Source organism: Rhipicephalus microplus, chromosome 2 (genome assembly GCF_043290135.1).
Source record: "Rhipicephalus microplus isolate Deutch F79 chromosome 2, USDA_Rmic, whole genome shotgun sequence".
Taxonomy (NCBI): domain Eukaryota; kingdom Metazoa; phylum Arthropoda; class Arachnida; order Ixodida; family Ixodidae; genus Rhipicephalus; species Rhipicephalus microplus.
Window position 1 is genome coordinate 143,882,178 of NC_134701.1, and position 15,211 is coordinate 143,897,388.

The window sequence follows — 15,211 nt, forward strand, 5'->3', positions numbered from 1 at the left end:
CGGGCTTGTCCCATCAGTGTATACATGCTCTGCGAGCCACTTAGAGTTCACCTCCCATTACTGAGCAGACACAGACAGCACCCACTGTCAGTACTAGCCGCCACTAACCCAGATTGCAGTTTCTCAAAAGTAATATTGCGGCTTGAAAATAATATACCATCAAGGTTTTCTCCGCCAAATGCCCCTGCAGTGCCTCCATGGGTTCTGCCTAAACCACCTATCTCTTTTACGATACCTGGAATTACGAAGAAGTCGCTCATTTCTTCTGTTGGCCTCAGACAACTGACCCTATATCACATTTATACAACGTACAGTGATTCTCTGCACGTGTACACCGACGGATTCACCACGCTAAACACTTCCGCCGCAGCCTTTGTCATCCAAGACATGGATATCGCTCGACGATTCAAAGTAGACCATAAAACCACATCAACTGCCGCAGAGCTTGTCGCTATCCGAGAGGCAATAAGGTTTACTTCCGGCGAGCGACCTCGAGCCTGGACGATTTTCGGTGATGCCAAACCCGCTTTGCAAACCATTAATTGCATCGTGAAGCAAGGTCCATATTGCAGCTTGGCAAAAGAAATCACAGAACTTATTCAGGTTGCTTCAACAAATGGCCATCTTATAACTTTCCAGTGGATTCCCGCTCGTTGCGGCGTGATGGGAAACGAAGAGGCAGACGCTCAAGCTAAAAATGCCTTAAGCAGTGCCCCTGAAGTAGGCATTGCGTTTTCACGAGCTGACACGAACGCCCTGCTTCGCTGCGTGATGCGTAGCTACACACTTCAGCACTGGACCAAACCGGAATGGCGACACCAGCGACTTCACAAATGGGACCCGGAAATGAGGTTGCGCATGCCTCCTCAATTGAAACTGCAACTCACAAGTATGATCCACCGCATTCCTCTTGGTGTAGCGTACACCAGACGTTACGCACATATCATCGGTCGCAGTGACACTGGTCCTAATTGTGAACACTGTGATGTGCCAGAAACACTTGAGCACATATTTTGTGTCTGCCCAGCATACGCATGTGAACGACAAACACTGATTTCTTCTACTGAACAATATCGCAGTAGGTCATTAACTGATGAGACCATGTTAGGCCCTTGGCCAGACACCAACAGTGCAACTGCGGTCACAAGAGCAATTATTACCTTTTTAGAAACAACTGGACTATGTGCGCGGCTATAAAATGTGTCTCAGCTAGAAGGAACACTACATACTCACCTCTCTATCTCACCATCGTCATCCATTCATCTTTTTTTCCCCTTTCCCTTCCCCCAGTGTAGAGTAGCAGGCTAGAGCAAGCTATCGCTCAGGTCGACCTCTCTGCCTTTCTGTAAATAAACATACTTCCTTCCTTCCATCAAACCGAGAACGTGAACAATGAAAGTCATATTTCATCCACCAACTTAACATCCTCGAAAAAGAAATAAATGAGAATCCACGTACACTTGCAGCCATTGAAACATTAAAAAGCTATAACGGCAATATTGACAATAATAATTGAGTTCATAACACTGCTACTGCGATGGTCACGGGACAAATGAATATGCTTTTAAGTGTACGTACTCTTAAGTACAGCTGTCGTCTGTTTCTGTTTCTAACTTACTAACCAATCAATTGTGCTAAAGATGACATGTAAAACAGCATCCCTGTTCACAATCAGGAGTCCCCTACTGCGTAATCCAGGAGTCCGCCAGAATTAATATTGCAACCGCTTTCCACCCTCCGCGGCAATGCATGGCGCCCCTCCCTCAACGACGAGACGTCCACGTGACACTGAGTAGGTAAAACCTTAAACTTCTTGAAAAAGCTCTGTTCCCCCCACCGAACCGCCGGATCCATGCGGCGCCGTCTGGTCGGGAACATTAAGTTAGTGTAAGGAAGGATATGAAGACCGCGGACATTCTAAAAGTGATATTTGAAAAAAAAAAGGTGGAAGGAGGCGGCTGGCTGGATAAGAGGACGGAAGGAGGTGTACCTCTTTTTCTCAGTATGTTTTTCTTTTCCTATTGTTTTTCATTTTGCGTACCCTCTATCTTTTAGGATTGCATAAAGCTGAGCACCAATAAACTGTACCCTCATTTGTCATGAAGGCCAGACTCTGACTGCAACGTCGAAAAAATGAACTACGTTGTGACTTCTCACAGAAATCTACTACTATATATATATATATATATATATATATATAAATATATATATATATATATATATATATATATATATATATATATATATATATATATATATATATATATATATATATATATATATATATATATATATATATATATATATTCCAGACAACTACCTAAGATGGCAATTTGGGCCAGTTGGATTACGTTCATAATTGAAATATTCGTTGAAGCGCACTAAACAACGGATGGACAGAAGAGGCTGACAAGGACAACAAGCGCTGTCCTTGTTAGTGCTGTTTAGTGCGCTTCAACAAAATTTTTAATTATGAGCTACGTAAGAACACATTCCCAGCCACTAACGAAAAAGTCGTCCATGAGCAGCAGTGCATGACAAACACTACAGTCTTAATTTTTTTCTTAAAAGTAAGCTGAATTTTTTATATATTCAAGGACATTATTGCTTCTCATTTTGGCGGCCTGGTTGCGATTTTGTCCACACTGAATGTCAATATACGCTTCGCGGCTAACGACCAAAGCCTTTAGGACTATAATCGTCACATCTTTACAAACTGATTTAATTACCGGTTTTGCGCTGCGCCTATTGGGCACAAAGTGAGGTGCAATGGAAACACAAGCGAAATTCTGAACCTTTTCTCTGTCTACGTGATAAAGTTTAGGTATTCAGGCCCCAAAATAAAGGCATCATTTTGAGAGACATCGTAGTGGAGCGCGCCAAAAAATTGGCTATTTTACCGTTTCTGAACAAGCGCCAAAACCTGAGTACACAGACTTGTAGCAGTTTGCTTCCACCAAAATGTGGCTGCCATGGCCTAAATTCAATCCGCAGACCTTCGGAGCAGCATTTGGGCCCCATAACTTATAGACCACCATGTTCTGTTTATATATGAGCCTTACTATTTGCCGTCACTCAGCGTAATAAAAAAAGCACTATGTAATTATGGCAAACCGAAGACACAACACTGATTAGGTCATTAGAAGCACGGATTTTGTGCATGTACATTTTTGCTAAATAGGAGTTACAGCTGGCTGGCTGTACGTAATATGACCCGGAGCCTCAACTTTGCAACCGACAGATGTTAGGTTGGTTCATTGGGATCAATAACGTAGCAAGTTTAATTGACAAATTTCTCTTTTCCAGGTAGGTGCCGATTTGCACTGTTTGGGGCACTTTTGAGGCCAGGCAGCGTGTTTGAATTTTCACTGTAGGTGACAGTCAATGTATTTCACGTGGTACGCATCTTGTATTAAACCTCACTTCACTGTTGTTTTAGGGCATGAGCAAAGTCCAATTACAATATGTAAAACCTCACAAAAACTTTAAGAAATCTGCGCTGCTATTTGCGCAATATTATTGCAGTGTTTCCTAATACCTGTATTTCTCCCCTTCGCGTCATAAGATTTAACAGGCTGGCGTTTTTTAGTAATGTGTGCTTGGCCACTGTAAATAGTACAACCTTTTTGTAGCGCAGAAATGGGATGACGACCTAGCACAGGTGGCCCAGGCGTTCACAAATCTGTGTGATGACCGGCATGATAAAGAAGTGCAGCGGAAAACATGTAAGTTGCGAAACCCTCCTCTACCTCGAGTGACTACAAAAAGAAAAGCTCTGAGCAGCATATTTAAAGATGCCAATTTCCACATTCAAATATTTCCCCAGGAATTGTAATGACGCGAACAATAAAGGTTCACATTGAGTCAGTCATGGACAAGTAAAAAGGGGAATATCATAGGCTACAACATCTCCAAATGTAATAAGTATTTTTAAACAACTTTGATAGAAACCCCTGGAGCCTACATGATGTTCCTGAAAGCAGAAACAGTTGTCTTGATTATTATGTACATTCAGTCACCTATTTCAAAACAATGTTACCTACTTGATGCCGACAAGCACGGTTATGTAATATCGAAGTTATCGAAATTCGAAAACAGTGTGAAGCAACACTTCATGCACGAACATTCGGATATTAAATTTGTCTCAGCGTGTACACGAAGCAATCTTGCTGTACCACAAAAGCGATATAAGATATAACAGGAAAACAAAATTCAGCTGATTTTAATACTTGAATGAAGTAATTTTCAAAAATAAAATCGCATGTAAACCAAAGTATTGTACTGATTCTCACGGATAGGGAAACAGTAGTCATGACATGAAAAGACATTACGTAGTATTCTGGAAAACGATCAGCGTGCACTCTCTGACTAAGGACGTAAAGAAAAGTGACGTTTAAGTACTCGTAAGTATTCTGCCCTTACTTCTCTGTGTTTTGTGCACCACAAAAAGTTTTTTAGAATGAATTCTTTCCTTCTAGCCTATTTTATTTCGCTTTTATTTCTCTACAATTACAAAAACAAGAGTTTGCTACTAAGGCATGAAGGCATGTGCACTGTTTTTTAAGCCACAAAAAGGTAATGACGCGTCAATAGCTACGAGCAGCACACAGAGCTGCACTTTCATTTTCGGTAAGGAGACGTCATCGTATCGCATATAATAGTGAGGAACGTAATGTACGGAAAGCGGTCCTCACCTTTGGGCTTTCCGTCACGCTTAATTTTCGCACGTTTATTTTTCGCTGCAGTCTTTGCAGATATGAAACCTTTACAATGTCCAAGTAATGTTATTTTAGTAAAGTTGTGTTTCGCTACAAATGAAGTACAAAAATAATGTACAGTGGTAAGCGTGTGATCACTTTGAGCCCTGTATTCAGACTTGAAATTGCTTGTTATTCGCGAGCTGCTGAAAAGTGTTTTCTAAGCCGCAACATGTTTTGTAGGAGACATGAAGGGGCTGGCCATAAAAAATAATTTATATACTAGAAAACTGTGACAACTGGTGATGTAAACAAAAGTTCGTTTTGTTTCTCACTCGAGTTACGTAAGCATAAGCTAATAAAACCATGCGTGTGAGCCTACGTGGCAGAATTTATACATTTTCACAAAAACAGCTTGATAAACTGCATAAAGTGGCATATCTTTTAAAAAAATGTTTAGAAAAGAAAGTACCACTAAGGAATAGATCTCGCGTTCGATTGCTCTATGTATGTGCTCGTAATATCTGTTATCAATATCTGGCGTCCCAGTAATATCGACGCTTGTTTAACCATTGGACTTTTTCAGTGTGATAACTGCACTGGCTTATTCATGATAATTTTATTGATGAATTCACCATGTATTCAGACATACCTTGAGGCAATGTACATTATCTGAGTCCTAGGGCTCTTTTTTACTTGTGTGTCGGTACGAGAAACACGTACTGGCTATCTAATTTTTCCGAAGTATCCAACCCAACGTTCAATGTGCTATCAATGCAGCAAAGTTCCCGAAAGTGGGTCAGAACATCGCCTGGAATTACGAGCCAACGCAGACAGAAGTCATCAACAGCGCGGGCCGAGTGAAGGACTGGTTCGATGAATACCAAGACTTCAACCCCGGCAACGTTGATCCTTTCCGCGTGAGCCCTGGACGAGTGGTCACTCACTTCACGCAGGTGCGACACTGCCACTCTTGCTTTCGCGGTAAATTTCACGCCGTCCCTCACGTGAAAAATCAAAGCAGTGGCTGGATGGTCAGCATTTTACTCGAATTGTGATCACGCTTAGTAGTTACACTTAGTCGTTTCAGTAGCTCAACTGTGGCTCTTTAGCTGCTGTTGCTGTGGCTCATGCGCTACATTTTGTGACATCACATCAGCTGTCACCATAGCTAGACGTGGTGAGGTCTGTTGCCGAGCTCGCCTTGGAATGACATCGTAACAAGTTGGTGTGGTGGCTTGGCGAGGCGAGGTCAGGTAGTGCACAGCTGCAGCCTGACTGGTTCCAAGTCAATGAAGTAACAAAATTTCTTGGAGAACAGGAATCTATAAGCCATGCTTAACAGCTTCAATATTAAGCTTGGTGAAACAATACTTCATCAAATTTATTTCTAGAATATTAAATTTTGTTACTTCGAATTGGCTAGACCAGTGTAGAACAAGTCAGTAACACTTCTCTGTATAAAAATGGGAATACACATAAAAGATACTGTTCAGAACGAGTCTGATAAAAGCAAAATATTTTCACCTTATTGTGAAGTAAATACAAGTATTATATATACACTGTTGTGTTTGTCATTAAAGCTTACCAGCTGGGGTAGTTTTCACTTTGTCAACGTTACTTGCCACCTAATTATACTGAAACAGGATGGTGACAGAGAGCATTTTTGTTTCTTCAGGTAGCTTGGGCGGAAACACGTTACATAGGATGTGGCTATACACACTACAAGCTTCGCAACGACGATAATCCCAGGTTTTCATACAAGAAGCTCTTCGCATGCAACTATGCCCCAGGGTGAGTAATGACACTGTTCGTATATTCAGCCAGTTATTTTAGGGATTTAGAAAGATAATAACTTGTACACTGTGTCGTTGAGTAATCTGCAATGTAGTTTGCGTTGAAGAGAACTGTTTGGTGATAAAGCTCCATACTCCTAACCACACCCAGGAATGCGAGAAACACAGCGTCTCGTCACCTTTGGCCTCATAAAAAGGCTAACGTTAGTTGCTGGGCATGGGAATATATTCAGTGCCAGAGAGCGCCAAGGTCAACAAATGCACCACCAGCTCGCCGGGTCTTTTTTCAGCACGACATCTTCTTGTCGACATTGCGGGTCTCCTACCATTGTCCGAAAAGCAACGTTACATACTCACTTAAAAGATCGATATACCCACTGGTCTGAAGCAACGCCGATAAGTGACATCACTGCAGATTCTGTTGCACATGCATAACGAGCAAGTCAGGTGTTGCACACCTGACTTGCTCGTTATGGCGTGCAACACTTATACGCATACACATACGAACTACCGCTTACCACCCCAGCTCGAACGGCATGGTAGAACGCTTCAATCGTGAACTGAAGCATCACCGCGCGCAAGACTAAACAATTCTTATTTGATTGATTTGATTAATTTGTGGAGTTTAACGTCCCAAAACCACCATTTGATTATGAGAGACGCCGTAGTGGAGGGCTCCGGAAATTTTGACCACCTGGGGTTCTTTAACGTGCACCCAAATCTGAGCACACGGGCCTACATTTCCGTCTCTATCGGGAATGCAGCCGCCGCAGCAGGGAATCGAACCCGCGACCTGCGGGTCAGCAGCCGAGTACCTTAGCCACTAGTCCACCGCGGCGGGGGACTAAACAATTCTGGACGGGGCACCTGTCTTTCGTTCCTCTAGGTCTTTGCGCCATGGTTAAAAAAGACACAGAGTGCTCATCTGCAAAGCTGGTTGTCGGCACGATGCAAGATGTTACAGGCGAGTTATTTGCCTCGGAACCGCCAATCTGAGATACCCTCACAGGCAACATGAATGTTATCGCGTGAGCTCTGAGCGGCCTTGCATCCCAGGGGCCTATCGGCACGTTTTAGAACAGTATTAAATCCCGATTCCGCATTATTCTTGCCCTTGTTGGCTGTTGCAAGGTGCACCAATTGCCGTTATGACCAACTTTACACGGCATACTTACCGATAGTGTGCGCGTACCATTCCCGGCTGTCACTGGCGTTGCGAGTGTTAGTGAAGCCGATCGCGTTCGCGAATGGCAATGTCATCGCCGACTAGGTTCGAGTCAGGGCAGCAGAACGCAAGCGTCGGTAGTGGAAAGACCAGCGACACACACGAAGTATGAGACAAGAACACCGATCGCGTTCGAGAATACAGATGACGCGCGCGTAATACCGACGAGATGCGAGCCAAGGAAGCCGAGCGCTAACGTCCTTAACGCGTCCCGCTTCCGGTGTCTTTGCGTATGCAACAAAAGTTTACTCGAGTAAACGCTTCACCGAGTTTTTCTTCAAACTTCCAGCAGCCGCGTCAACACCCATTTGAAGCAGCTCAGTCCCGCCACAGTGATATAGTGGCTAAGGCACTCGGCTGCTGACCTGAAGTTTATAAATGAACGAAACCACGTTTATTACACTTTGTTCGAGCCGAGGGCACTTCGGTGAACCAGGACAGAGCACTATAGCAGGGAGAGTGGCTAGGGCGGCCTTCATTTTATTACCGGACGTCATGGAGGTAGCAATGTGCGGGCCGCTTGCGTGGTTTGAATCTTGTGGCTCTCACGGAGCTGGTCGCTGACCGGTGGCGTGGCCGCATTTTGGAGAAACAAGATGATTGCTAGCCAGAACTTGGTGGCGCGATCTGGGGGCGAAGGCTCCGGGCATGCCCACGTCTAGAGAGAAGCTGAGGGTTCCCGTTTTATGGTGGCGAAGACATGAACCCTGTGTGGGTGCACACAGGGCACTCGCACTACATGTGGTTGGGATGGGTCCGGCAGTTGCACGTAGAGAGCAAAAACCTGTAGCGGGTGGTGGTGTGCCACCATTGTGAAAACGGATCAACAAGAAAAGAGTAAGAAATGTTCCTGCTTGAATTCGCTGAAGAAGGACAGACTCTCGCCGTGTGAAGACCTTCGAAGGAAGTGATTGTATTGAGAGTGGATTACCCACTGCTGCGAGGCAGGCAGCACGATGTTGTTTGGTAATGTGCTATCTATTATCGAATCTGCTAGCCCTGGTGGTGTAGCCAGAAGAGTGGAAGGAGTATCAAAAGCTCTCGCTATCGCGGTGAAGAAATGAGCGCATGCTATTCTGTGAACCTTCTCGTTTCTGGCGATACCACAGCGCCCTGGCACATGCTGTTTCATAACGTGATGACCGTATTCAGGGAGCAGGCGCGTCTAGTCTCGTTATCTTCCGGAGTACAGGACCTGTATAAAAAAGGTTAGTGTATGCCCCATGGCCAGCCTGGGAATCGGTGTATACACTCGATGGTAAGCCGGATCAATTTTTCATGGCCCGATCCAAACAATCTAAGATGGTCACTACCTCTACTCGAGTGCTGTACATCTCTTCCGCTGAAACATGATAACGTAGCCCTGATTTTCATTTGTTTGTGAAGTTTAAAACACCGCTTTTCCTCCTGCTCGACCAACGTGGTTTGGCCTTCATGAATGACAGCAAACTGTTTTGTCCGGAGCGGTGTGTTGTTTCTATTGCGTAGTCATGAATAATGCTGAGTGCTCTTTGTGAGACATCCTCCTGCTCACCGACGGTTCCTTGGTGCGTGCACACGGTTACATCGTCGGCATATGCGCCTTGTTTCAGGCTCGGTACGTTCGCAAGGCGTCTTGGTAGCTGGTACACAGCTATTTTAAAGAGGTAGGATGCAATAACCGAGCGCTGGGGAAAGCCTACCTGGTTAGTTCGTACGGTCCTGGTGTCTTGGCCAATTTCGACTTGGTAGCTTCGCCCTTCCAGGAAGCCCACTATGAAGTTATACAATTTTCCTTTGATCTCAAGGGCACTTGCTTTCGTCATGATTGTACTGTGCGGTACGCCATTGTATGCCTTGCGTATTACCACTTCTACAACAACCTGTGGGTGCACCGAGCTAGGGTCGAAGACGTCTAATTTTAGGCGAAGAAGTACATCTTCTTGATACGCCTGCGCGACATCCGTACATTGTAGGGGCCAAAATGTCGCGATCTTCAAGGTACCAGACCAAGCGTGTGTTAACCATGCTGCCAATTACTTCAGAGACACACGAGCTTATAGAGATTGGGCGGAGGTTGGATAAGGTATGGGGTGGCTTACTGGACTTCAGATTGGGCTTGACTATGAAAACCTTTTATGTTACTGGCAGTATTCAGGTATCGCTGACTGTATCAAACTCTTCGATAAGATCATCTTTTTTACTCAAGGGGTATATTGCCTGAATGAGCAACGCATACACCATTGGCTCCTGGTGCACTGCGTGCGATATTATGTTAAAAGGCGTATTCCAGCTCGAGCATGGAGAAAGGGCTATTAAATGGTTCAGTGTCTTCAGCACTTGCAATCTTCTGGTATGCATATTCCATGGGCTGAGATGTCTGCGGGAAAAACAATTGAGCGCCTTGTTCAGCGAGCTCCTGATTGCTCATGCCCTCCCGAAAGGCAACACGAACTACGCAGTTGTTATGCGTTGGTCGAATAGAGAGCGCAGAAGGACCCATACCTTTGACGTGCGAGTCTGCCAATTGATGATTTTACAAATTCCCATCTAGTGGTCTGTTGCTAGCGTAGTGGTACATTTCTCAATAGAACGTCGTATTTTGTGCAACCATGTTTTGTGATGCTCAGCGGAAGCCGCGGGGCGGTGCTGCATCTCCGCGCAGGGCACTGTTCAGTTCATTCCCGCGCTGTTCTCCGCGCATCCCCGCGCTGTTCAGTTCACTGGCACGGTGGATGGACGTGTTTTTTGAGCGCTCCTGATTGACTGCGCAGATAAGTGGTTTTGCATGATTTGAGCTTGCCTTTATAATTATTAAGGCAGCAGTTATCATCTTTGTAGCACTTACTACATTCTACGGCTTTTTCGGGGATCAGTAACCAGGTATTTACTAGCTTGTGCGCGTGTGTTTTTGTTTCTTTGCGGTTTTTTCTCTTGCCACACCGTGGGGGAGGTGCACGTACATTGAACACGCAAATATTTGTAGTAGAGCTTAGACTTTCTGTTTTTCTAGGGCAGGGATTGTGTTTATTTATCGTGTGAGACAAGTCATAAAGAAAGTTGGTGTCACAAAAACATGGTTAAAAAGGCTGTAAAATGTTCAGGATGCGGGGTGGGTTTTAAAAAGGACCCAAGTGCAGAAGCAAATGTAGAAGAGGCTGACGCGAAGTGTAGGCAATGTGAGGTCGAGGAAGAAATGGAGAAAATGATGGTTGCCCAGAATGAACTGCTGATGAGAATCACCGAGCTGGAGACTGCGTTGGCGATAGAACAAGAGAAAACAAGGGCAATGGAGAAAGGGCTGAATTCCACCGAGAAAGCACTAGACAAGGTGAACAAAGGAGCTGCCGACGAAGAGAACAGTAGGGCACCGGCAACCAGAACCGCGGAGAAGAAAGAGCAAGCAACTTTGCAAAAACCAGGTTCAGCCGGTTCATTGTCACAAGACCCAGCTTCAGTGAAGTAATGATGGGGCTTGGAGGGGACAAAGCAGCCGGCGTCACAGGTGCAAATAACCCCCAGGTGCACGACGCTCCCGCTGAAAAATCACAGCATGTGATAACCGCCGGGGACTCGAATTTAAATCGATGCGCAGAAGCAATGAAATAGAGGGTAAAAAATGAGAAGAGGGACGTTCCCAGGACACAATCTGGAAGCAGTCATGAGGCAAGCGAGCGCAAAACTCAAAACTACAGTTGATAGACAAAAGCTCGTGACATTTTTAGTGCGTTAAACGATGTCGTAAAAGAAGATACGGTGGGACTAGCAGCCACACTGCCTAAGGGATTGATGACATGCGCGCCACTTCTCCTCAGGTACAGGGTATGCACGATACCGGAAATACCGGTGCGTGACGGCAACCTACAAAGTGTGGTTGTCACCGCAAACCAAGAGATATGGTGGATGAGTCGAGAGAAAGGTTTTGAGGTGGGGGAAATAAACAGAGAGGTGCATAGGTGGGGTGGTTTTCAGCGAGACAGAATTCACTTCGATGGGCGGCTAGGTCATGAGGTGGGTTGGCGATTGCAGGACGCGCAATAGCTTTTTTTAAAGGGGGGGGGGGTCACGCGGGCCTTTCGGGCTGCAGGATATCTATAGTAACGAGAAAAACAACCAGGGAGACTCTTTGACAGGTGGTATGGGCCGATACGATTCCAAAGTGGCACCAGTATCTAAGATAGGTAGAGTCCGGGGAAGAAATAGACGTAGCCACGAGGGCCGAGCCAATTCAGACATAGGGTATATTAATATGCAGAGTGGCAGAACCATGCTGAAGTGGGAAGACATAGAAGAACAGCTAAGGAAGGAGAGGCTGATGGTATACGGTTTTGTAGAAACACATCTTAAGGACATAAAACAACCTCCAAAGAATACGGACTACGCGTGGGAACATTGCAATAGAACAGAAGGCAGCAGAAAGGGGGGTGGTATTGGGGCATTCATTCATAAAAGTACAGACTGGCAAAGGGTAACGCAGGAGTGCAAGGAACATTTATGGCTAAAAGGGAAAGTGACAGGGCAAATGACACTTCTTGGTTTGGTGTACTTGTGGACGGGAGCAAAAGCCACAGAGGAAAACCAGGCAATGGTAGAGTGTATATCAAAAGACATTGAGAACTTAGGAGGAGAGTGGGAGATTATTATACTAGGAGAGATGAATGTGCATATAGAAGATATAGATGGGTATACCTACCCAACAGGCAAAATGATCATGGATATGTGTGAAGGGCATGATTTGATTATTTCTAACGGTACAGAGAAGGCTGAAAGACATATAACATGGCAGGTAGGAGGGCTGGATTCGACAATAGATTACGTACGGATGTAACCTAGAATGTATGACAGACTCAGCAGAATGCACTTAGATGAATGTAGCTCCAGAAATCTGCATAGTTATCACAAACGTATCAAGCTAAGTTTTGAAATAGCAGTGAAAGTGGGAAGGAGACAAGTTGAGGAACTACAGAAAAATTTTCATTCAAAAAGGCAAGTAGAAATAGCTACTAAACAAATTCATAAAATAATCACTGAACATAATAAAACAGTGTGGTCATATACGAATCTAATTAGACTGTTTGAGCTGGAGCTTGCTAATTCACCTGACAATTCACCCCGGAAAAGAAGACACAAACACAAGAATTGGTGGAATGAGGAAGTTAAGACAGCCATAGCAAAATGTCAGGAAGGCTCTAGAGATCACAGACATTCTAAGCAGCGGGATGAACCAACAGATGACGTTAAAAGAAAATAGGAAATCTTTCTCAGCTGTCAAAGCAATTCATTCCTTCTGATCAGTGAAAATATTAGAAAAAAGGAAGCTCAGTGGCTGGTAGAACTACATAAAAAAGATAAAAAGGCAGCTGCGATATTTTGAAATCATCTAAACTCTATAGGGCAGGAGATGACCCTAGAGCAGAGGTTTTAACTAGATCTCAAGGTACTAGACTTGAAAAACGAAGCTATTGAATATATAAGAAGAATTATGACAGAAAAATTTCAACAAAGAAGTGCTTTATGCACCACAATAGACAAGGATGAATCAAGTGGCGCATTGGGTCTATTTTCAAAACGAGAGTTGGACAGGGCTGAGAAGAGGGTTCCTAGTAGTACATCAATACGCCCAGATGGACTTTCAATTACGCTGATAAAAACATTGGGTCCGAACTCTAAGCAGACTTTGAGAGAGGAAGTGAGGAAAATAACAATCAATGGTGAAGAGACCGATGGATGGAAGTTTAGCAGGATGAGCATGATCTATAAAGGAAAGGGGAACAAAACTGACATAAACTACCGTCCTATGACAGTGACATCAATAGTCTACCTGCTGCCCATGTAAATTATAAAGAAGACTGCAGGCATGGATAGAGGATGAGTGGGTGCTGGTTTCGGTAACACAGGAGGTTGGAAGACAATCTGTTCTCACTGACGCAGTGCATCGAAATAGCAGAAAAGGAAAACAGGCCCCTGTGGCTAGCATTTTCAGATATCAAGGGAGCGTACGATAGCGTTGTTCAAAAGGACTTGTGAGGAATACTGGATACACTAGGTGTGGAAGATGCAGTCACTAATCTTTTAAATGATATCTATAAAGGTAACAACGCAGTTATAAAGAGGGAGGATCAGGTACCGAAGCCCGCAGAGGTAAAACGAGGGCTTAGACAAGGGTGTCCTCTGTCACCCTTTTATTTATGATGTACCTACAAGGATTAGAGGCCAAATCGGAAGGAAGTGGACTGGGCTTCAACCTCTCTTTCGTCAAACAAGGAAAACTCATTGAACAGGCACTACCAGCATTGATGTACAGAGATGATATAGTGGCAATGGCCGACAACAAGGAAGATTTGCAGAGATTGATGAACATTTGCGGTAATGAGGGAGATAGGTTAGATTTTAGATTCGGTAAGAAAAAATCTTCAGTCCTTATTTTCAATGACAACGAAGGTAGTGAGCTTAGAATACAGGAGGTCACGCTAGAGATAACAGATAAATACAAATATCTGGGCGTACGGCTAAGCAATGGGACCGAGTACCTAAGGGAACACAAATATATGTGATGACGAAAGGTAACAGGAATGGAATAGGGATGAAAAACAGGGCACTGTGGAATCACAATAGGATGGGATGTTGTGAGAAGAATATGAAAAGTGGTCATGGTTTCTGGTCTGACGTTCTGAAATGCGGTCTTGTGCATGAGATCAGAATTTCAAGCAAGATTAGAAATTAAGCAACGTGAAATAGGTAGGTTTGCCTTAGGAGTTCACGCGAATACACCAAATCAGGGAGTACAAAGTGATATGGGATGGACATCGTTTGAGGGCAGGGAACCTAGCCGCAAGATAAAATTTGAGAAGCGATTGAAAGAAATGGGGGAGGAGCGTTGGACTAGGAAGGTATTCAGCTACTTGCACATGAAGAATGTCGATACTGATAGAGGAAGCGAACCAGAAAATTGACTAGTATATACTTAGAAAACAGCAGGGGGCCAAACCAAAATGAATTAACAGTTAAGAAGACGGTGAAGGAAGCTGAGACCGATATGTGGAGAATGGGCATGATTAAGAAGTCCGCAGTAGAGTTCTATCAAACTTTTAAGCAGGAAATTGCCAAAGGTAGGGTCTGTGATAATACTCGGGGTAGTTCTCTACAGTTTGAGGCCAGGACAGGAGTATTGCGAACCAAGACATATTGGGCCAAATACGAAGGTGTAGACATGGTATGCAGTGAGTGCGGAGAGGAGGAGAAAACTGTCGAACACTTGATAATGTTTTGTAAACGGCTTCACCTTACTGTTCAGAAAAATGGGGCAGACTTTTTAAAAGCGCAGGAGTTTAGAAACAGGGAAGGCAAAGTAGACTTTAAGCGGGTACAATTAACTAGAATGAGGTTATCTGATTGGTGGCTAAAGTCAAGATTGGGAAAGATGCCGTATACCAGCTTGGTACCTCGTTGTCGATACAGTTACAAGATAAATGACGAAAAAGTCTCCGGCATCTCACTGTCTACAGCGATCGGCA

At 44.3% G+C, this 15,211-nt stretch overlaps 1 protein-coding gene across 2 annotated transcripts in view; it reads left to right on the forward strand.

Moving 5' to 3' along the window:
- LOC119169402 (scoloptoxin SSD43) overlaps positions 1–15,211 on the forward strand; it is a 53,981-nt gene that overhangs the window by 14,209 nt on the left and 24,561 nt on the right. For both annotated transcript variants that reach the window (XM_037420490.2, XM_075886894.1), the window contains 3 exons: positions 3,638–3,725; positions 5,478–5,653; positions 6,376–6,491. In XM_037420490.2, coding sequence (XP_037276387.2) covers positions 3,638–3,725; positions 5,478–5,653; positions 6,376–6,491 — 380 coding nt within the window. The remainder of the gene's footprint in view (positions 1–3,637; positions 3,726–5,477; positions 5,654–6,375; positions 6,492–15,211) is intronic.